Source organism: Phalacrocorax aristotelis, chromosome 20 (genome assembly GCF_949628215.1).
Source record: "Phalacrocorax aristotelis chromosome 20, bGulAri2.1, whole genome shotgun sequence".
Lineage (NCBI taxonomy): Eukaryota > Metazoa > Chordata > Aves > Suliformes > Phalacrocoracidae > Phalacrocorax > Phalacrocorax aristotelis.
The window spans coordinates 7,545,403-7,566,744 of NC_134295.1; the positions used below are offsets into that span (position 1 = coordinate 7,545,403).

Consider the following 21,342-nt stretch of genomic DNA (forward strand, 5'->3'; position numbering starts at 1 on the left):
GGCCCAGTGCCCCCAGCTCCTGCTCGCGTGGTGAGGCCGGCCCTGAACGCCGTGAGCCAGGGCTGGCAGTTGTGGGCAGGGGATGGCTGCCGGCCGAGGGACAACCCTGGGCTGCAGCTTTGGCCAAAAGGGCTTCGTGAGTAGCTGCCAACGGAACAGGAAACGAGCTGAGAGATCACAGACCCTTTTACATGGGGTTATTCATTAGAAAAGCTATCCCTGCTCCCCCGTGGGCGCCGGCCAGGGGAGCAGCAGAGCCCTGAGTCCCCGGGTGGGCTGTGCGAGGCGGCTGGCAGTCTGGCTGAAGGGGAAGGCAGGGCCGGGGGCTCACTTGTGCTTGGCACGAGGGAACTCCTTCCTGCCCTTGTCGCGGCCCCCGAAGTAGCGGACCCGGTGGATGGCCTGCAGCTGCCGCTCAATGGTGGCCCTGATGTCCACCTCGTCGGGGATGTGGACGTAGCGGACGTTCCTGCCAGTCACGAAGAGCTCGTCCAGGCGGGACACGGCACCCTGCCTGTCCGTGAAGGTCACCTCAGCCAGGCGCACGTTCATGAAGGCGTCCACGTTGGTGACGCGCCCCGTGGCCGTGCTCTCGTCGCGGAGGTCCACGGTGGTGACGTGGCCGCGCAGGCCCTGCAGCAGGATGACCAGGCTGTTCTCGGCGATGGTGCGCTCCTTGACGGAGTGGCTGACCTCCATTGCGCGGCTGCGGTGGGGAACAGGGAGATGCCGTGCAGCGACCGCGCAGGGCGCCCGCCTCACCTTGCACGCTTGCATGCACACACACCGCCCCTTGCACGCTCACCTGCACGCTGCCCCTCGCCCAAGCTGCTCACGCTCTCCGTGTGCCCCCCGTCCTTGCACACTGGGGCCCTCGCTGCCTGCTCCCCTCGCGCCCCCCGGCACGCCGCCCCCTCCCACCACTCACTCGTGTTCTCCATGTGCCCTCCCCTTGCACGCACATACAAACCGCTCTCCCGCCCTTGCACACTCACACACACACCCCCCCCGCGCACGCTGCCGTGCTTCCCTCACGCCCCCTCCCCTCGCACACCCACACGCCCCCTCTCCCCTCACCCCCCCCCGCACACTCACACGCTGCCCCCTCCCCTCGCACACTCACGCGGGGCCGCGCTCCCCCACTCTCCCGCGCCGCTCCTCCCCTCGCCCCCCCGCCCGCCGGTCCCGGCGGCAGGAAGGGGGCGGCCCCGCCTGCGCACTGCGCCCCGGCCCCGGCCCGTCCCGCCGCCCGCCGGCCCCGGCCCCGGCCCCCCGCTCGCAGCCGGGCTGTGCGCAGGCCTTTAATGTGTCTCAGAGCCCGTCCATCAGCGCCAGCAGGTCCTCGCCCTTCCCCGCACCCGCCGGCCGCGGCTCCGCCACCTCCAGCTCGCCCAGGATGCGGGAGAGCTCCGCCCGCCGCGCCGGCTCCTGCGGGAGAGAGCGCGCCTCAGCCCGCCGCCGCGGGGGCACTGGGACGTGCCCCACCTCACCTGCTAACGGGGCCTTTACTGGGATGTACTGGGGGGGCACTGGGGGGTGTGGGGACGTGCCCTAGTGCCCACTGACCCAGCGGCGCTGGGGGTTACTGGGACGTGCCCCACCGCCTACGGACTGGGCCTTTACTGGGAGGGAGTGGGGGGGTACTGGGGGGTATAGGGACATGCCCTACAGCCCATAACCCAGCTGGTGCTGCAGGGTACAGGGATGTGCCCCAACCCCCTACTGACTGGGCCTTTACTGGGATGTACGGGGGGGGGGTGTGTGTGTACTGGGATGTGCCCCAGAAGCTGCTGACTGGGCCTTTACTAGGATGTACTGGGGGGCAACTGGGGTATGGAATATGCCCTGCCACGTGCTGATGGGGCCTTTACTGGGATGTACTGGGGGGGCACTGGGATGTGCCCCACCGCCCATGACCCGGCCTTTACTTGGATGTACTGGGGGACACCAGGGGGTATAGGGACGTGCCCTACAGCCCATAACCCAGCTGGTGCTGGAGGGTACTGGGACGTGCCCCACCACCTGCTAACGGGGCCTTTACTGGCACATACTGGGGGAAACTGGGATGTGCCCTACAACCCACTGACCCAAACTGTGCTGGGGGTCACTGGTCTTGCCCCGCTGCCTGCTAACGGGGCCTTTACTGGGATGTACTGGGGGTACTGGGACATGCCCAGCTGCCTGCTGATGCCCATGAACCCCAGTAAGAAGGGCTGCAGGCGTTAGGCTGTAACCGCAAGCAGGCGAACGAACTGGTAAGGGTTCTCCATCCTCTGCAGCTAAAAACTTGCTCTAATATTTGTCATGTTTCAAGTTCTCTTATTAAATAGTCACCAAATCCATGGGCTTAGCAGAAAATACTGCATTACGTATTTTTGAGCTTAGAGGAAATGGGAAAAATGTATTTTTTAAGTTACTACTCTGGGTGAAACTCAGTTCTTAGCGAGGCTGAAATGATGAGAATCAAAGCTCTGAAGTGCACTGTACGTACCTGTGTGGCTTCTATGTTGATAACCTTGTAAGATAACTCCTCTGGTCTAGTCAGTGCAGCATGTCTTGATTAAAAACATGAAAAGAGTGCTTAATCTCATGATGACATAGAAGTAAACTACAAAAATCAGATTTCATGAGGCTCCCGTAGGCATGAAGTTTGGACAATGTCCCTATCCCTACTAGGCAAATTGATGTATTGACCCCAGTTTGGAGACTTTTCCCTGTCTTAGATTTTTTTACGCTAAGTGTAGAACAGCAGGAATATCTGTAGTTGAGATTAAAAGTAGGTAAAAACATTCTGCAGAAATCACGTCACAAAAAGTCTCATTATTACCCTTGTGCTCCCTGCCAGGAGGGGGCTATGGTGTTCAAGCCCACCAGGCTCATCACCTCCAGCAGTTATATTCTTATCTCTGAAATATGTACATGTATTTGGGAGAGAGGAGAACTAAGAGGCCTGCAGGGATGCCTCTGTTCTGTGGTACAGAACTAAGCACAGATCGTCACCTCCTGCTGACCGCCAGCGTCACCTGGAGGGAATGCAGGGCCGTGTGTCGCAGGGGACACCAGGAAGGGAAATGGCTCTCCTTGCCGACATCCTTAATAAAAAGGCCAAGCCAGGGACACTGCTCTTTTGTTCCTGCAGGGACCATCTGGACCAGAATTAGAAAATGCTAAAAACCTGCTATTCTGCCCCTGAAGCTGTTAAGGGCCAGCTTCAGTCCCCTGGGCTGTCCGCATGGCACACGACAAACCCCAGACCAAGAAGGGCTCGAGCGTACTCTTCCTCGTCGTCAGTTGTGAACAAATTCAGTCGGAATCCTGTCTCGCTGCCACCAGGTTCCTTGATCTCCAGACCTCCCAGCAGCCTGGCCAAGAAGTTCAGTTCCTCTTTAGCGAGAGGGTTAGGGGCTATATTCTCCTACAGAAAACAGCAACGGGTTCAATGGTCAGGGTACCAGGGCGATGAGGACTGTCATAACTTTTGTGTTTTCTGATATTACATAAATGTTCTTCAGAGTGATATACGTACGGTTCTGCATTGTTAATGGTACAGATTGTGCACATAACTAGTAATTATCAGCTATATTTTTAAAATGGTTTCTTGAATTTATAGACCCAGGACAAGATAATTTTCCAGCTAAATTGAATAGCTGACAAATCTGTAAAACCAGCTTTCTGTTTTCTGGAGAGATTAAAATAGGAAGCAAGCGCACCATTGCATAAGCCTGCGTGTAAGATTCTTTAGGAACACATGCCCTTCCCCTGGCTCAAACGGGGCTGTGGAGGATTGGAGGGGGGCTCTGAGAAGAACAAAACAGGTTCCCCTGAATTTATCCTGTAAGTGCAGACTAAAGAGATGGTTATTGTTTCCCTGAGAAAGGGGACGAATGAAGGGGAAGACAGTGCAACTGTTTAGTAGATGACGTGGAGCTGACAAACGTAGGTGTTTCATTCAGCATCCCTGTCTATTAGGAGCCGAGGGAAGCAGAATATAAAATCTAGTGGATGTGGTAAAGAAGCTGCTCAAAGGAAATGCTCCCACCACATGTGACCAGCTGCCCGACTCACTGACACAGACTAGTTAACCTATTAACCAGCAACAGGAACAGAAAAGCACTGACCTTTGCATGGGATGCGACGTTTTTGGATGATCCCGACATGTGCGTCTCTACTGGCCGACTCACACTGTACCTAGAGAGAACACATGAGGAACAGCAACCTGTTACTTATATGCGATACTGGAGCTGGAGGGAGCAGCACAGGATCCAAATATGATTTTAGGATATTTTTCTGAAGACGGTAAATAACTGAAATGAGAAGTTACAGTTCACTTCTAAGGAGTATCGAGGCATTAAATGTACGAGCGACAAAGCTGTAAGAACGAACACTGCTTTCTCTGAGTTCTGTGAATGGAAAAGTTACACAAGACAAACATGGAGGAAAGAAAGGGTTTCTTGAACGCAGTTAAAATTAAATTACGTTTCACAGAATATGCAGTACCAGAGGAGAACACTTCACTCAGCTCTACTGTAGACATAAATCAAACTTTTGCTCTTTCCACAGCTTTTTATATACATCTATCCACACGCGTTCTGTTTCAGGCCAGCACTTCATAAAAAAGTCAAGCTGGTAATAGCAGAAGAGGCAAAAAGAAAAACACAAGGCTGAAGAGGTGCTTCTGAACAAATCCATAACCATCAACAGTTACTTCATGTTTCTGTGTAGGACAAAAATGACTTACATATTTGTTCCAAGTTTGAGGACTCTATCTCCATAAAGCTCAAAAGATCCTTCCCTTTGTGGAGTAACATAATTCCCATCAGTGGTGAACTCAGTTCTTTTAACTTCATCTCCATTGCGATTAAACATCCTTAAAAACAAGTCATTATTGAAACATATTTAGTAGTTTTATTACTGATTTTCAGTGCTTCCTCTGCTTGCTTACAAGAGAAATGGGGATAAAACCCCATTCTGTATGTTGGTAAATGGATAAATGACTAATGGCTAATTTACTGGAATAGAGAATGCCAGAAACAGCTTAGGACTTCATTCCTGGGTCCCAAATCCTGCCCTTTAAATAGTACTTACTGGAGGTTCAGCTATCCGTGCAACATGAATGACAGACTAAGCTCGATTCCTATCAGACCTCTGGGGCTGACTGTTCCTCCGTGAGCAGCCGTACATGCAAGGCACTGCAAACAGTGTAAGCAGCGGTTCAGAATTCACCTGATGAGTCCTGGAACTTCTGTACCCCAAGGAACAGGGCCTGATATTGGCAGCACAAAGCGACCGTTAGAGTTTTGCACTTTATCCTTCAGAAAGATAGAGACCTGCAAAAGAATATTCCACCTCCTAGAAAATCAATTACGTTATCTTCTGATCTGACTTCTTTGAAGTCTGACCTTGCAGGCTTCCTGCCTAGGCTCGGATTGGCTTTCTAAAGATTTTGATGTGTTTATAGAGACTATGACACAGTCCAAAGCCAGTAATGTAGACTGTGGCCCAGGGGATGGGCACACTCATGTAACGTTAAAAATCCAAACCAAAACAAAACAACCTGTACTGTTTCTGCACTTGAGTACGATCAATTTATTTAGCGTATCAAGCCCCACGACTTCAAGCTCAGGTTCTCAGTTTCATATAAAGTTTCTACTAAAAGGAAAAATATATTTATCAACTAGCAAATCTGTACTAGTAGATATTCCCTTTCTTCATAGTTTAGTGCTATTGTAGTAAACGTGCTCAATTTGTAGAATTTTGAAGATCGAAGCACATCAAGTTGACTGAAAAGCGTAAGTAACAAACCCAAACATACAGTGCAATTATGACCAGATTCCTTCGTATTCCAGCCACGAACTCCCCTCTGTTCTCACTGACTAGTTATACTGGGCTCTTACCCTTATGTGCATGTCCTGAAAAAAAATGAGGAGTGTTTGCCTGATGAGCTGAAATTCACCAGCAGAGAGACAGCTGTATGTCTGGAAAAGAAAAACCGTCATGTAAAGGTGGAAACAAGTATATCAGAGTAGTGCTCGCCAAAACCAGCATGTGTGGGGCAGGGGAAGCCGAGATGATACAAAGGGGGCTGCTGGTCATTATCACTCATTATTATCCGTGACTAAGAGTCTGATTTAACTTCTGCTGAAGTCAGTGGAGACTTTGATCAGGCTGAATAAGCAGTATATCGGTTTAAACTGGGCCAGTAGAAAAAATAACCCTTGACTTGTAGACACCTCCCTCTCCAGAAGCCCTTTGGAAATGTTTCATGACTTTCCAGAACTCTTAACATTTTATGTAACGCATTACCTGTCACTGGGGTGCTCATATTTTTTGTCCAAACCATTACAGCAGCTACATGAGCAAAAGTTGCTAACCGGGAGGCCACTCTGTCTGATTAGAAAGGTTAGAAAGAGGTTAGAAAGAGGGGGAGATTATCTGGATGGTTCTCTGAGACTGAGAACATACCAACCTCCACACGTGATATGGCGCTTACTGATGTAGTACATAGTCTCTAAGATTAGCTTGGAAAAGAAAAAAAATCTCAAACAACAGCGTGTCCCACCATTTTCCTAAGGATTCTTACTTCAATCAGCTGTCGGAAAGTTTCGTCCACCTGGTTCAGAATGCCAGGAGAATCGTGTACAAAATCCTTGATCGCATCCAGGTGATTGAATGTGACCAGCAGAATGTCTTTGGGCCGAGGGCACAGCAGCACTTGGTATTTGAAAGCCATAGTCATAAGGTCATACAGCTGCAAAGCAACACGGGGAAGTTTTGGTTCCGCCACCACACAGACAGCGACACCGCTCAGGTAACTTCATGTTGACATAGAGGGGGTTTAGACACTTAGGCTAGCACCTGCCTATGGTAAGAAGGACCATTTTAGCTTTGTTTCCTAAGAAAATAAGACCTCTGCAATCACACCGTCAGCCCTCCTCCCGGTATCTCCAACTGTCTTTAAAACTACTGCCAATTTCAGCAACACTGACGCCGGGTAGAGGTCTCACGGGTACTCCAGTTCCTACAGTGTTTTTCAAAATTGCTGGATATACTGTTTGCCGGGAAAAACTCTTTAACACCTGCAACACAGTGTCAATATAGAAATATATGTATTTATAAACACCCACATAGGTATATATTTTTAATACATATAAAAAAACCCAATAGAGACTGCTTACTGAACCTCTTAAAATCAAACATTTACATATTAAAGGAGAAATACTTAGTCCTGAAGTATCTGATACTACTGTGGGCTTCCCCAAAGCTTCCTTGGCTGAGAACCATTTTTACAAAGCAAATGGAAAGAGGGCTGTTACAAAATGCTTCAGAATTACCGTGACATAAAGCCATGCACTAATTATCACAACTGGGAGCTTGTGAAGGGTAGCACAGAAACACGGCACAGTCAGACTGGGCAGGCGGTGTTTTTTACCTTGTCCATGCTTGCCTGGTTCAGTCTCATGATGGAAGCATGAGCTAGCCGGTCGTACACTGTTCGCAGAGCTTTCTTGGAATAGAGCTCCTGTGGTTTAAACAGCTCTTCCATAAATTTTTTATTGAACATGGTTGTGATGATGTCATTCATAACTGTAAAGACAAAGAATCTGTTTTTTGCTTCAGAAACAGCACATTCATCTGATTCATTTCACCCTGAGAACGCGGACACTGAGAGCTGCGAGGGTTGACACGACGCTTACCTGTGACCACCAGGCACGTAGACACAAAAGTAAAAAGGAGGAGGAACATCGCTTCTTAATGTCAACATTTTTCTCAATCCCACATCAGCCTAAGTGAGCAGCACGATTGCTGCTGAACGTCCCCAGGGGCGGAAATGCTGCTTAAGCTGTAGGCAACAAACCCAGTATTCCAGTGGGGAGTAAGACTGGGTTTGTTGCCTTGTTTTTACAGCAATGGTTAGCACTTTCCCCTTTTTAAATAATTTTTTATAGGCTACTCTGGCACGTATTATCTATAAAAGCTACAGTTCTGCTTCCCAAGAACGCTGTTTTGCATCGCTCTAGATTTTTGCAGACTATAGCTAGCTGGCTCTGCCTGTTCTCTCTTTAGCCTTTGACGTTATTTGTTTATTTTTCCCTTCTACACAGAAGCTCCTGAATGTTTCAAGGCTCCTTGAAGCATTTGTGTTAAACGGATTAACACTTGACAAGTATTTAAGGAAGCATTTATACCACTGGGATCTAAGTCAGGCCATCCAGGGCTCTTACACAGCAACATCTGCAGATATTAGAGCAGCTCAAAAGAGCAGAACTCTAAACTCCCTTACGCGTGCTTCATTTTTTTGGTGTGAATTTAGACATGGAATTGTTATGCGACTTACTCAAGAGTATGTAGAGACTAGGAGTGCTTAGTATAAATGCTGTACTCTGGTTATCGAGCTTTTAGTGCAAAGAAGAGGGAACATTTTGCAGTGATTCAAGCAGATGCAGTATCTCAGCTTTTTTGCTGGCTCTGATACTTTTATCACATACCTGATACACTCTACAGAGTTATCATAAATAAGCATTTGTTCCTCTATCAAAAAATGTTAAATAAATAGTTCAATTCATAGACTAGTGTGCAAGCATGAATTTTCCTAAGCAGGTGACCGTTACTGAAGCACATAATGCCAGCTGGTTCTTATGGGTTAGAAAAATCTCAGCAGAAGTGATAGAAAAGGTGAACAAACACGGACTGGTAGCGTTCAGCTCTTGGAGGTGCTGCTGCAATTACCCACTGGTGGGCTGGGCCACCGGCTTTTCACAGCTGTGGTACTGAAGCTACACAAACAGCCAAAAGAGAGTTCGTGCCCCAGCTGCTTCCTCCTTTCTTGGATGGTTAACTCCCTGGGCAGCATTGCTAGGTACGCTGTAGGCGCGGAGAACCTGGACACGGATCGCCGTTTTCCTGAGGGCAAGAGCCTTCTGATGAGATTCTCTCTCCCTGCTTAAACCTGATGTTTGCAGGTTTTCTCCTGCACTGGTGTACATCCCTGGTGGCATGCACATTTCAGCATCCGTTGCACTGTACCTAACAGGGCTCACTAGTTCCTGGTTTAAGTACCAAAACACTACAGACAGGTCTCAGCTCAGTTTCTGAGCAGCATGGATTACAAATACACTTTGTAATTACAAATGGGAAAAAAAAAAAAATCCCTCCTCTTCCTCGCTTCTTTTCAAGTAAACCCTCCATAAAACAATCCCTACTTGCAGTCTGAGGAAAAATCCTCACTTTTTTCAATGGAGAAAATCAAATACAGTGTATTAGTACATATTTCATTTTGCAAGTCATCAATTATGACAAAAATAGGAACTTTTGCCCTCTACTGCTGTCAAGAAAAATATTTTTAAGTTGCTTGCATATGTTGTCTGCACAAAGGCTTCTCCTCCATCTTCGGAGAGTCACTAACAACCAAAACTGTCAGGAGACAGACAATGTCCCAGTACGCTGACTGTAGCTGGTAGATATTCACAACAGAATCGGAGGATCTGCGTTAACCACACACCCAGCCTTACATAAATTATCTTCTGAAATTAAAACCTCTTGTGCTGGCTATAAAAAGAACTGAGAAAGACAATAAAAAAATCACGGTAAAGGGCAAATCTCACACGGTACGTTTGATAATGAGACAGCAAAGAGATCTCAGAGCACAGGTAGTCCCTAGGGAGGTATTTACACCATTCTAACGACAGAAAATAACAAAGAAAGGAGTGTTAGCTCAGGGAAAATGGCACGCCAAGCAACATAGCATAAAAGCAATTTAGCAGAGAGGGGTTTCATCAACTGGGATGGGGTGAGGGAAACCAAGTATAGACAATGCAATGGACAGAAGAGAAGCTGCGGATTTACGGTGGTTTTCGCCTACATGTGCCATGTCACCGGTGACAGACACATCCCAACGTCTAGTGTGCTGTCACGTAATATGGCTCGGATGCATGACATGAGACGAGAGTCTTTATGCCTGGATTATGCTCATGCTCCTTGGAGGACATTCAAGGCAGCAGAGGGAATGTTACGAGTCCAAAACAGTCACACGTTCTACTTTCAATTGGTTTATAGCCTGTAACAAGGTCAAAGGCAGGCGAAGCCGCCTTGTCATGGCTTCGTCAGCAACAGACGGCTGGTGACCCTATGTAACTCCTCAGAGATCGCCTCAAGAGCGCTGTCCACGGGATAACGTTTTTCTCTCACAAGAGAAGCTGATGGGTCAATATGGTGTCTGCACCTGTGCCGCTACCATCTAAATATGATAAAGTGGGGTTTTATACAACTCGTCACCATTTTGGAAGTGATAAAGGAGGGGTATGGAATCTTTTAGACTTCCGCGATATTAAACGCTGGTAAAAAGTGTTCTTGGAAACAGCACATAATGATAGCAAAAAAAAAAAAGCTGGGGCAAACTCCAGGATATCAGTATTTACCTTCAGGAAATATTCAAAACCTACAAATGATGCTTATTTTGAAAGACATGAATCATAACCCTGATCCCTCTTAAAAAAGGGCTGCTGAAAAAGACACTGAAAGCTCTACTCGTGTTCACCTAGCAAAAACCCTGAGATCGTTTGAGAGATGTATTTCCTCACCCAGCTCCTTACCGCAGCCCTCTGCTGGAGGCTACTGTGTCAAGGCAGAGTCCAGAAGGAAACGCACGTCACACCTCAGCAGCTCCACCGCAAAACCCAATGTCTGAGCTCAAACCCACCTTCAGGGATAATTTCAGTCAAGATGAGCTTGGCTGAAGGGTGGGCACCTGCTCCTTTGTGATCGCTCTGCTGCACGGGTGGTGACCACCAGCAGAGATGGATAAGCAGCTAGGCTGGAAATGCCTTAAACCTTTCCTGGAGTTCACCTGTCAAAATCCTAAGCAATGAATTAGAAAAAAAACCTTAGAAAAATGCAGTATGTGTAATATTCCTGCATTTAATCAGAGAAACAACCTTCACAATGTTCACACAATTACATGCTTGCATTAATATGATGCTAGAAAAATATAAATATAATTTTGGCTAGAAAGACCACTATGTTAAAAAGTTATGATCTATTTATAGTCTTGGTTAAATTAGCAACTTACTTCTGAAGCCATATGGTTTTGAGATATTGCCTATTTTTTTCTAAGATCTACAGCTAAAGTGCATTTTAATGAACAGGCGAGTGTTATTGATCTTTGACACTATGACTAGAAGGCTGCAGGAACAGCATACAGTGTGTTCACGTACGATGAGCCTCACGTGTGCATGTAGTGGTGTTCATCTACTGCATGCAGCTAGAAGATTACAGTACCTCGTTTCCTGTCCACATCTGTCCATTCATCTACACGAAGCATATAAAACAAAAACATCAGTTCAAGAAGTAAGAACAATAGTTTCAAGGAGAATAAAAGAAATAAACTGAAAAAATATATCTACCTAACGGACTTTGTTTTTTCTCATCAGCACTTGGCAAGAACGAACTTCTGTTACTTGACATCTTTCACTTTCAATTAGCACACAAGAGATTAAACCTTGCCCTCCCCTTGAAAAAAATCTTGTTGCTTCAACAGAAAGAAAATTTTACCCTTGACTGAATCTTATCATGTTTTGCCTTTAGCTTGGAAAGATTTCAGCTGGTTTTTTGCACGTACAAGTGAAAAATATTTGAGTGAACAGTTTTAAGGATTAAGAAACACCTCAGTGTCGATGAAACCACATCCCAGTAAAATTAATGCCTGATTTTTCGGCAGATAAAATACACGCGTGGATAAACTAGTACAGATCTTATTCTCCTGCTGAGATATTCCACCGAGTCTGGCTAATTTAGTTTAAGCTCTAAACTTAGACCTACATGAACAGTAGTAAACTTTTCCCAGATCATTCTCTGAAGACACACAGGAACAACTAAAACTCGCACTGCTGTAATGAAACCTTTGCTATTGTTTAGCACTTCTTCCTATCGGATTGGCAGGAGAAGAAAACAAATATAACAGCCTCTTCAGTACGGAGTTAGTACTGAGTTGATTTTTTATTACAAAAAACCTAAAGCTTCCAGCAACACATTCCCCACCCAGGACAGAGAGCTGCAAGAATTTTTAAAAGCAAAGCAATTTTAATATTTAAGTGGTAAACGAAGAGGTGCTCGGCTGTAAGCCGGGTTTTCTGTGAACACGCAGGGCTCCACCTTCACAAAACGCTAGACTGACAGATTCTTATAAAAGCCAGGCAAGGATTTCAGGAGCCGTTATTTATGTTACTTGAAGTTTTTCTTAACGGCGCATGCTTCTGCATAGGCTTTACAACGTTATTCCTGGAAGCTACCTCCAGCTGCAAAGCAATCTGGCCTTCCTGAAACAGCTCAGGAGCTGGATCGAGACGCCCCGATCCTGAGTTATTTTGATCCCAAAGGTATATTCCCGAAGCTCTGGCCTCTGAAGTACAGGAACACTGGAAAGTATTTCAGCTTCTCCCCCATCTGTGTGCGCCCCTTAGCCCCGGTAACGCCTCCAGGCCGTTACTGCCGCGGGAACTCCGCGAGAGCTGATCGACCCACCGGGCTTCGGGCGAGGGAAACGCACACGAGCAGCTGCCGCGACCGCGCGGGGGAAACCCGGGGGCGGCGGCCGCGACGCCCCGCTGCTCTCCAGCACCCCCGGTGACAGCCGACAGCCCGCGGGGCCGGCACCGCTCCGCCGGGGCGGCCGGGAGCGGGGCCTTGCCCGGGGGCCGGCGCCGGCCGCGACTCCCCGCCGCTCTGCTCCGCGCCAGGCAGGGGCGGCCCACGGGCCGCGACCACCGCAGCGACCCCCGCGGGGCACGGGACCTGCCCCGGGACGGCCCACCCCCCCCCGGCCGCCGCCGCTCACCTTTGCGGGCCTTCTCGCCGGGGATGCTCTGGGCGCGGAGGCGCTGGTCCAGGATGTAGAGCATCTCCCCCCCCAGGTTGAGGAACAGCAGCGGCAGCGTCCGCGCCGACATGGCGACCACCGGCCCCGCCGCCGCCGCCGCTACCGGGCAACCGAGGGGCCAATCGGGAGGCGCCGCCTTGGCCGGTCGGCGTGCAAGCCCCGCCCCCGCGCCTGCGCAGAGGGTCCCGTGCGTGTGCGAGGCCCCAGAGGCGCGAGAGGCCCCGGCAGCGCCAGGGCACGCCTTGAACTAGCCGCTTCCGAAAGTCCTGGTGCACAAGAAAAACCGAAGAATTTATAAAGAAAGGATTAAAATAACAATACCATTTAAAAAAAAAAGAGCTCAGTGCTACCAGGAGCCTCCCCAGATAACTGCGTATCCCACGGTCAAGAGGAACTTGGGGAAATTTTGTTAAAAGCTGTGGAAAGTTGGCCAACAGGCGCCGCCGCAAGCATTAGTAACTCTCCTCGGTTCGGTCACCACCAATCACCCGTTCAGCAGAACACACAAAATCACCAAGTTCGGGAATGATGGAGGGAGGGTGGCCAGAGAACGAATATAAACATGCAAGTCCGCTGGGAAATTCCAGACTTGATTATTAACACAATTCCTACAGCTGCAGAGCTCCCAATCGACCTGCATTTTCCTGCAAGAAGGAACGGCGCTTCGAGCTGCTCTCAGAGCTGCTTCGTTTCCAAATAAGCAGCATTTCACATCTCATTCTCTCCCCTCATTTCTCATCCCACAGCCCAGATCCCTGCTGAACGCTGCCGAGCCGCTGGGCCAACGCTATTTGGCAGCGCAATCCTACAGGCTTGCCGGGCAACAACGGGAGGCAGACACTGCTTGGCGGGGTTCTCATGCAAGGACACCTCTGCCTTCCCTGCCATGAGGCGGTGGCGAAGTCCCCCTGGGTCCTCCTCTCGCACAGATTGAACCGCTCACACCACGGTCCAGCGTGTCAGCCTTAAACTTCTAAACCACTTCAACAACTCACTGCACTTCTCTGGGTGCTCGCCATGGCACAGGTCATGCACACACATAAGCAAAGAGGCACCATGTCTTTAGGTTGTTATTTATTGTTAGAGATGGGCTGTGTCAGAGCCTCAACATGCCGCTACACCGGTGTCCCCTCGCTCTGTGCCTGTTTCTCCTTCGCAGCTCTTGCTTGCCACTCTCTCCTCTGCTTCAGCCTCTCTGCTGCTTTCAGCTTCTGCGCCTCCTGAAAAACCTGCAGGAGGAGCGTAAGGAGGTGAGAGAAGGGGAGAGACAAAGCTGCCTGCTGCTGAGCAGGGCTGCTCCAGCGCCGCTGCTGCAGGCGGCACCCATCCGCAGTCCTGCAGCGGAGGCCAGGAGGCACGCCGTGCAGCAAGACCAACTCCTTTCCGTGCGCATCCTCCTGGACTCCAGCCAGCCCTGCGCCTTGGGTACCATTTGGAGGTATTCTGTTACAGCTGCTCAGTCTTTTGGTTACAATTTATTGGACAGAAATTTAGTATTTAAAGACTGAAGGCATGCCCAGCTACTTGATTCTGCGCAGTCAGCCTAAGGTATATCGCACAGGTGTTACACCACTGTATTTGGAGCAAAAGAGAGTAGACAGTGGGTGGATACACATTTCTGTTCCAAGGCTGCCATCAAATTCGATAGTCTCACGTATTAGTTCCTCTACCAGGGTCTGAAAAAACCCGCAGCACAATTTGACGTTCTCAAGCACAGCACGTGCGTCACTGCCTGCTATGTAACTCTTTTTCATGGAGCTCTTTGCCGAGCTTATATATTTCTCTGCAGACATTATCATTACCTCCTCCAATTCAAAGCATGGATTAAAAGGATTTATCTATCAGTCTTTTCCAACTGTCTTAATTATGCCCTTCTATGAAGAGATTTTTTCCTACCCCAGCTACACTACTGTCTCTCCATAGGGCTCCATACCTTGAGACAGAAAGCCTTCTTCACAACCCAGCGCTTGGTGACCCTTCTGGTGTAGGGAGGGGGCAGGCTGTACTGGATATTCAGCTGCTTGCAGGTGTTTTCAAAGGTATCATAGCGGACACGGCGAAGATATGCAAGTAGCTTCTTCCGGCGATCCATATCCATCAGCATGCGACGACGGTTATTTTTGTCCTGCAAAGGACTTAGTGTTCACTAGTTGCAGACAAATTATGCCTCCGTTCCAATAAATTACTTAGAATAGACCAGATTATCGCTGAAAGGAAACAGTCAGGTTAAGGGCAGTATCTTAGAACAATTTTTCTTGGCAGATACTGCAAGCACATTAGGTCACCACAAGGAGATCCAAGATGCCTTAATTTACTTTTCACTGAAACTGCTTTCTTCGTTCTGCGTCTGCACCTTCCTCTCCCAACCCTGAAGTCCGTCGTCAGCCTGCACAGAGTTTCAGGCAGTGGCAAAAGCTGCAATGGCTTGGAGGTGAAGGCTGTAGGGAAGGTCTTCTGGCTACAAACTCTGCCTCCCCTGAAATGTACTGGTCCAGAAATAACACAGAAGCACTTATCTGTGTTTTCCCAGAAATTAAATGTGGAAAAAAAAGTGACTTGGGTCTACCTGGCCATTTGGGCTGTTCTTTGGAAGGGAACACGCGTAGCTCGAGCCCCGCCTTTCAGGGCAGTCCCCATGGGAGAAATTTCCCTATCCTGTACAAGCAATTTGTGTCAAGAGCAGGCTTCATCCAAGTAATTTCAAAAGGTCTCTTCTGCTGAAATATTTGGCACAACTTCTGGCTTCTTATAGAAACTGAATTCTATTCTGGTTTATGCTTCAAGCTTTTCCGATTAACAAATAGTTATGTGCTTTTTTTCAAATGCAGTCGATTAATCCATTTCCCACCATTTGCACTGCAGAGTCTTTAACATATCTTGTTCATAAATTCGTAGTTGTGAGGTTTCAAATTTGGGCTCTGAACCCAGGTAGCTTTAGGTGGGAAAGTAGTCGTTATGACATTAACACAGTCCTGTCCACTAAACATTTCACAGGTAGAACAGCTGCTGAAGAGACAACATTAATTACTCTGAAAACTAAGCAGTGAAGCTGCATCTGCAGCAAGGATAAATTTAGCTAAACTCTGTTCAAAGGTATCTGCTCAGCCACTTCAGCCAATCCAGTAACAAAGAACAACATGCTCCACCTTTCAGGTGGAGAGAACGTAGCTGTGATTGAGCCAGCAGTTTCCCAGACTGGCATGAGGAAACAGCTGTAACTATTTTATAAACCTTCCTAGGAAAGCCATAATCCCCAGAATTAAAATCCTTTTGTTCTAAACTGAGAAAACAACCTGAACAGCTGCTGTCTCAGATGTGTGGGCTCCAATTACTGATAGTTACCTTGGGATGCCTCTGAAGATGCTCCTCGTAAGTGCGTATCTTGGCAGTCAACATAGCAACTATAAAGAACAGACATAAGAAGGCGCATGAGAGCAGCAGCTTTCCAGGGTGAGACAGTATCATTTGCATTCCCTTCAAATTGCCAGCTGAGGACTGCTGTTCTTATGGGCACCCACCGCACCACAGCAAATATTACCACACAGCCCTCTGAATAATTGCAAAACAAACCACAAAATATAACCTACGCAACCCCAGTCAGAACTATTACTATTATGAAGCTGCTTAATTAGAGGTTAAAATTTTAACAACAGATCATACGTATCTGCAAAACACCTCTTGCATTACTGACGACTTCACATTCATTTCGCTTCACTTGGCTTAAGCTTTGGAGGAACAGCCACAAATTAAGAGGGTCTGTCTGAGCAGCAGCCAGCTCTTTGAGCTTTTAGGCTTTGGAGGAAGGTGCTGGTGGCATCCTGAGAAACTGAAGGCCTTTATTAAGGATAAAGGAGCACACCTTGGTCAAAGGCAGCATGGCCTTCATCCCTGCACTGTCCCTCACTGTGCTTCGGCCAGAGCACTCTGATGCAGAAGGAAATTCGGGTTCCACGGCTAAATCTAGTAGTTTATTTTGGTAACGAGTGCAGTGCAACGCTTCACGTCACATAAGCACTTCAAGCATAATAGTGTCCATGCTGCCTTTGAAGGGTGGATATGGAGTAGGAATTTGGAAATCATCCTAGCAGCCACCTGCCAGTAAGTGCATGTGCTGCCTCTGCAGCATCCCAAACCCTGAACAGGTCCTCCAGAGCATGCTGCAGGCTGCCTGCCTCTCAGGTGCTCTCCTGAAGGAGATTCTCCTAACTGATACAGGAAACTTGAAGTGCTGGGGTGGGAATAGCTGAATAAAAGCAGAGATGCATCATCTGCCAACAATACCCTTCTACTTTTTTAACTTACCTTGCACCTCAAAGGAGCCATTGTCATTGGGAGACCTCCTGACCTTCTCCACCAGCTGCTGTGTCTTTATTTTCACCTTCTCCTTCTGTGGATAACAGAAGAGAGCTTGGCACTTTCTCAGGAATGCTAAAGGTCTGAGACACCCCAGCTCTCTTCCCAAATGCCCAGATAAAGGCTTTGTAATTAATAGCTTTACTCAGTGTCCGTCACAAAACGTGTAAGAAGTGCTGGAAAAAAGCACCTACTGCTTGCGGATCGGTGCTCGGAGTACAGCAGCGACGCAGCACAAAAACATCTCAGCGGAACACAGAACAGCCATTGTTCAAGCCACCAGTCCAGACACACCCTTCATCCCGAGATTACAGAAGAAGGGTGTTGAAGAGGCCCCGCTGCTTTCTTGAATAGGAGAGAGAACTGAAGCTGATCTCGCAGGGCAGTAGCCTTTACTTTTTTGCACCTTTTTAAGCTGAAGTGGTAGGCAGCAAGAGACAGTGAGATCTTTGTGCTGCCGTACAATTTGCTTACTTTGTTTTCTGGCGTACAAAAAGTAAAAGTAATTTGAAGAACATCTGCTGTCCAGCGTACTATTTGCTAGAACACAGGCCAACCATCAGCAGTAACGTAACACAGCTCATCTCCCCTGTGATTGCCTAATATTTTCTTCTCTCCCTTTAGTATGCAATTATCATAAAGAAGACCGCATGATAAATTTTAAGAGCATACACGACTTATCACTCTCATGTATTTAATAGCCCCAGATTTGCAGTCACCGAGCAACACTTAAAAAAAAAAAAAGGTGAAGGGCATTTAACAACATAGACAAGTTTTACATAAATGTGTTCACTAAATCGTCCAGGGTTTTTTATGCAAGTAGAATGAAACTAACCTGGCTTGCCATTTCCAGTGACAACAGTCTTTTTACTACATCATCAACACTGCAAGGAGATGGCAGATTAGTTTATAAGCTAGAAGCGAAGTGTATTTAACAACAGAAATGAGGTTAGGTTTTCAGAACATATTGACTTTTCTCAACTTTAATTTACTCTACCAATTTACAGCAATTCTCCTCCCCTCCCAAACCTGTCAGCCATACGCTGTTTCTTACATTCCTAAGAAAAATCATGGCTGAGATTACAAAAGCATCGAGTAATTTTGCCGCTGTGGGAAGCACAGTTATTTCAAATGATGATGAATTCTTACCAATTCCAAAAACATTACGTGCAAACTGGGTGCTGAGGCTTAACCCCCAGGTAAGCGCACAAGGACAAAATAATTAATTTTAAGACTGGCTCCTTCAAAGATCTGTGAAAGTCTCAGTTACGCCACTGGGGGCTCTCCATGCACCACACATGAGCAGTTCTAGAATCAAAGCATAAAAATGCTGAACTCCAGGTCCAAATTCCAGCAGCAGCCATTCATTTTGAGTTGTTCAACTGCACATTCTCTAGCACCTGAGCTCAAGACGGGCACAGATTATTTCTAAGAAGATTATTTCCGGTATTTCAAGATTATTTCTTTTTTCCTATGGACTACAAAGTCCACAGAAGACGTGGGCAGCCAGCACTTAATGTAAGATTAAGTAAACAAAAGCCTTACATAACCCTAATCAGTGACTGCTTTTGCAAATTTGACTTTCAAAATGACTTTGCAATTTTTGTGCTAAATTGCATACCAGTGACCACAGAGCATTAATTAATTACTGAGCAGGTGACAGCTTCCACGTATTGCGGTTGTGTGCATGTAAGATACAAATCTCTGAAGAGAATAGTCATTTCCTCTCTCTGTATCATACCTGTTTATTATTGGGACATTGGCATAATCCTTCTTCAGCATTGTGGGAGGAAGATCATCCAAATGGCTGGGGATTTCTGCAAAGAGATTAACATTTGAGGAAGAGCGATACAAAGTCAGAGCTCTGAACGTGCTTGCAAACTAGATCAGAGGAAACAAATTGCAAAGAAAATAGACTGTATGCTCCAAATAAGAAGGAAAAACTTAAAGAGATCAAGCTGAGATGGCAGGAGTTGAGTGAATAAAATTGGGTCCAGTCTCTTGCCTTCAGCACCCTGGATTTACAACATGGTGTACAGTCCATTGAGATCAGTGACCTCTTGCTAATGACAACTGCTAATTTCCCACAGGTTCATGAGCTGCTGAATTTTCTGAGTAACTTTTGAACTTGCAAGGAATTATTTCTAGAAGCACAGAACCGCAAAAGGGTTTACAAAGGAAACTTATGAAGTTTCTAGTCCAATCTCCCCTTTAAAGTGGGACTGTCATCATTTCTTTGTCTAGCAAAGCCTCGAAAGCCTCTGAGAATGGATATTCCACAGCCCCTCTGTGAAGCACATTCCCGTGCTGCACTGCCTTCCAGTGAATCCCTTTTCCTTTTGTGTCCAGCTGGAACATCTCTGAGCTGCTATTTGGGACCGCTGCCCCTCATTATATCATTTGGCAGTACCAGGAAGAGTCTGGCTCCCTCATCCTTGTAACTACCCATCAAGAAGCTGCAGGACTGCAGAATCCTGCACAACAGGACTGTATTTCCTCCCTCTCCTCACGGTGAGCTCTGCATCTTTAAAGTGAAAACCACTAATTTCTCCAAATGCCCTCTCTTCCTGCGGCATTAGGATACAACTCTGATAATGTCAACATTAAAACATTTTGCCACATGGTCCCATTAATCCCAACATACCTTTCCTCTTCCTTCTCACAGGTCTGGCGTAACATCTGGCTGCCTGAATAAAGGGACTGCAAGCTTGATGAAAGAAAAAGATTTATCAGACTTGTGTGCACTTTTTTTTTTGCTCAGTCTATACTAGAAAACTGGTCAGCGAACTTAGACTCTAAGGTGGTCAGTGGCCAGCCAGGTTCTTTGTCCCAAAGGAGAGTAGAACAGTTCAGTGTGGCTTTCACATGGGTGCTAAAACAAACGGGCGAAGCTGTGCTGCTTCACCATGTTCTGAATGCAAATGATAAGAACAGAGCAGCAGGAAGAGATTACAGACACTAGGCAGAGAGTGGGAGGGCTCCCCAGCTGAGCCGAGTTCATTTAGGGGGTTTAAACTGATGAACTAATTCAGGTAATTTCACGTATGAGTTAGGCTGCTCTGGACTACCCCAGCGGCAGAGCACAGAGGCAGTGAGACTAGAGACAACCTTTGACTGGCACAGCTTGGTACAGGTGAGGATATTCATCAGCAACCTGAATTGAGCCGTCTTTGACCTTTCAAGAAAAAAACTCTTCCAACTGCTCTTTTGAGGCTCCTGTTGCCCGTTTTTGGAATCAGTCTCTGCTTCAGATTATTCATCTGTGCCTCAAACATGTATTCAAATACAGACCTTGCCATTCCATGTACCTGCCTGCAAACGGAACTGGCCAAGAAGCAGGCTCAGCTCCAGCGTGCGTCCACCGGCACGGAGAGCGAGCGCGGGGCTCCCTGCACACCCCGCCACGCTCACGGTGCGGGTACAGCGTGTGCGGGAGCCACGCCAGGGCCCCAGCCCGCGCCTCGGCCCAGCACACAGCAGCTCCGCCGAGAGATCCCTGGCCTCGGGGACGCCTCAGCTGCCCCAGCAGGTCCCCGCCATGCGCAGGGCAGGGGCAGCCCCAGGCCCCCGGCCCGGCTCAGGGCTGGCCGGCCCTGGCCCCCCGCTACCCCAGCGGGGCCGTGGGGGGTCGGCCCCGCCCACCCGTGTCCCCCCGGTGCCCCGAGGGCCCCCCCCCGCGGCCCCGCCTCCCCAACAGCATCCCGGGGACCCCCGGGTCACCCAGACCTTTGTCCCTCCTCAAGGCCGCCTCAGGCCCCTTTCTCCCCGCCCCAGGTCGACCCCGACCCCGCGCCCGCCCCGGCCCCGGCCGCCCGCCTGACCCCGCTTCCCCTTCCACCCCGCTCCCAGCGGCCTCTGTAGCGCGGCCCGAGCTCCCCCCCGGCCCTCACCGGCCCCGCCGCGGGCCGTCCCCGCCAGACAGCGGCCCAGAGCCGCCCGCAGCGCCAGCATGGCCCGGCCCTCACCGACCCGCCACCACCGGCGCCGCCATCTTGACCAGGCGCGGCGGCCGAGCGCCGAGTGCGGCAGGGGGCCGAGCGCCGAGCGCATCGATGGGCGGCGCGGCTTCCTTCCCCCTCCCGGTCCCCGCCGGCTCGTCCCGCCGCACGGGCGTCCTG

The 21,342-nt window shown here is 48.6% G+C and overlaps 3 protein-coding genes across 6 annotated transcripts; all 3 read right to left on the reverse strand.

Moving 5' to 3' along the window:
- Window positions 1–168: 168 nt before the first annotated feature.
- On the reverse strand, window positions 169–1,377 carry LSM10 (LSM10, U7 small nuclear RNA associated). Of its 3 annotated transcripts, none has more exons than XM_075114765.1 (2): window positions 1,359–1,377; window positions 169–706 (listed from the first exon to the last, which is right to left on the reverse strand). In XM_075114765.1, the coding sequence occupies exon 2, from the start codon at window positions 697–699 to the stop codon at window positions 328–330; it is 372 nt and encodes a 123-aa protein (XP_074970866.1). In that variant the 5' UTR covers window positions 700–706; window positions 1,359–1,377; the 3' UTR covers window positions 169–327. The 3 variants fall into 3 exon arrangements, with proteins under 3 accessions (XP_074970866.1, XP_074970863.1, XP_074970865.1); XM_075114762.1 differs by lacking the exon at window positions 1,359–1,377 and adding an exon at window positions 1,124–1,177; XM_075114764.1 differs by lacking the exon at window positions 1,359–1,377 and adding an exon at window positions 1,096–1,157.
- Window positions 1,289–13,032, reverse strand: OSCP1 (organic solute carrier partner 1). Of its 2 annotated transcripts, none has more exons than XR_012663788.1 (10): window positions 12,830–13,031; window positions 7,430–7,584; window positions 6,581–6,748; window positions 5,895–5,975; window positions 5,224–5,327; window positions 4,739–4,867; window positions 4,119–4,188; window positions 3,176–3,415; window positions 2,492–2,555; window positions 1,289–1,428 (listed from the first exon to the last, which is right to left on the reverse strand). XR_012663788.1 is itself a non-coding variant. In XM_075114760.1 (10 exons), the coding sequence occupies exons 1-10, from the start codon at window positions 12,939–12,941 to the stop codon at window positions 1,312–1,314; spliced, it is 1,140 nt and encodes a 379-aa protein (XP_074970861.1). In that variant the 5' UTR covers window positions 12,942–13,032; the 3' UTR covers window positions 1,289–1,311. The 2 variants fall into 2 exon arrangements, 1 of the variants encoding a protein (XP_074970861.1); XM_075114760.1 differs by having other exon boundaries at window positions 3,276–3,415; window positions 12,830–13,032.
- An 896-nt stretch (window positions 13,033–13,928) lies between these two features.
- On the reverse strand, window positions 13,929–21,175 carry MRPS15 (mitochondrial ribosomal protein S15). The gene is made up of 8 exons (XM_075114761.1): window positions 21,115–21,175; window positions 19,869–19,931; window positions 18,966–19,041; window positions 18,060–18,108; window positions 17,174–17,258; window positions 16,214–16,272; window positions 14,805–14,996; window positions 13,929–14,100 (listed from the first exon to the last, which is right to left on the reverse strand). Exons 1-8 carry the CDS (start codon window positions 21,173–21,175, stop codon window positions 13,987–13,989), a joined length of 699 nt encoding a protein of 232 aa, XP_074970862.1. The 3' UTR covers window positions 13,929–13,986.
- Between the last annotated feature and the right edge of the window lie 167 nt (window positions 21,176–21,342).

Bases quoted from the DNA above. Each gene is read 5' to 3' on its own strand.
- LSM10 (XM_075114765.1), bottom strand. From the start codon at position 699: ATGGAGGTCAGCCACTCCGTCAAGGAGCGCACCATCGCCGAGAACAGC.
- OSCP1 (XM_075114760.1), bottom strand. From the start codon at position 12,941: ATGTCGGCGCGGACGCTGCCGCTGCTGTTCCTCAACCTGGGGGGGGAG. The intron at 5,976-6,580 runs GTAAGAATCCTT...TTTCTTTTCCAG, and splicing joins CTTTCCGACAGCTGATTGAA to ACATACAGCTGTCTCTCTGC. The intron at 1,429-2,491 runs GTACGTACAGTG...TCTCTCCCGCAG, and splicing joins TCAACATAGAAGCCACACAG to GAGCCGGCGCGGCGGGCGGA.
- MRPS15 (XM_075114761.1), bottom strand. From the start codon at position 21,175: ATGCTGGCGCTGCGGGCGGCTCTGGGCCGCTGTCTGGCGGGGACGGCC. The intron at 19,932-21,114 runs GTGAGGGCCGGG...TCTTTCATCAAG, and splicing joins GACGGCCCGCGGCGGGGCCG to CTTGCAGTCCCTTTATTCAG. The intron at 14,997-16,213 runs GTAACTATCAGT...AGTCCTTTGCAG, and splicing joins ATCTTCAGAGGCATCCCAAG to GACAAAAATAACCGTCGTCG.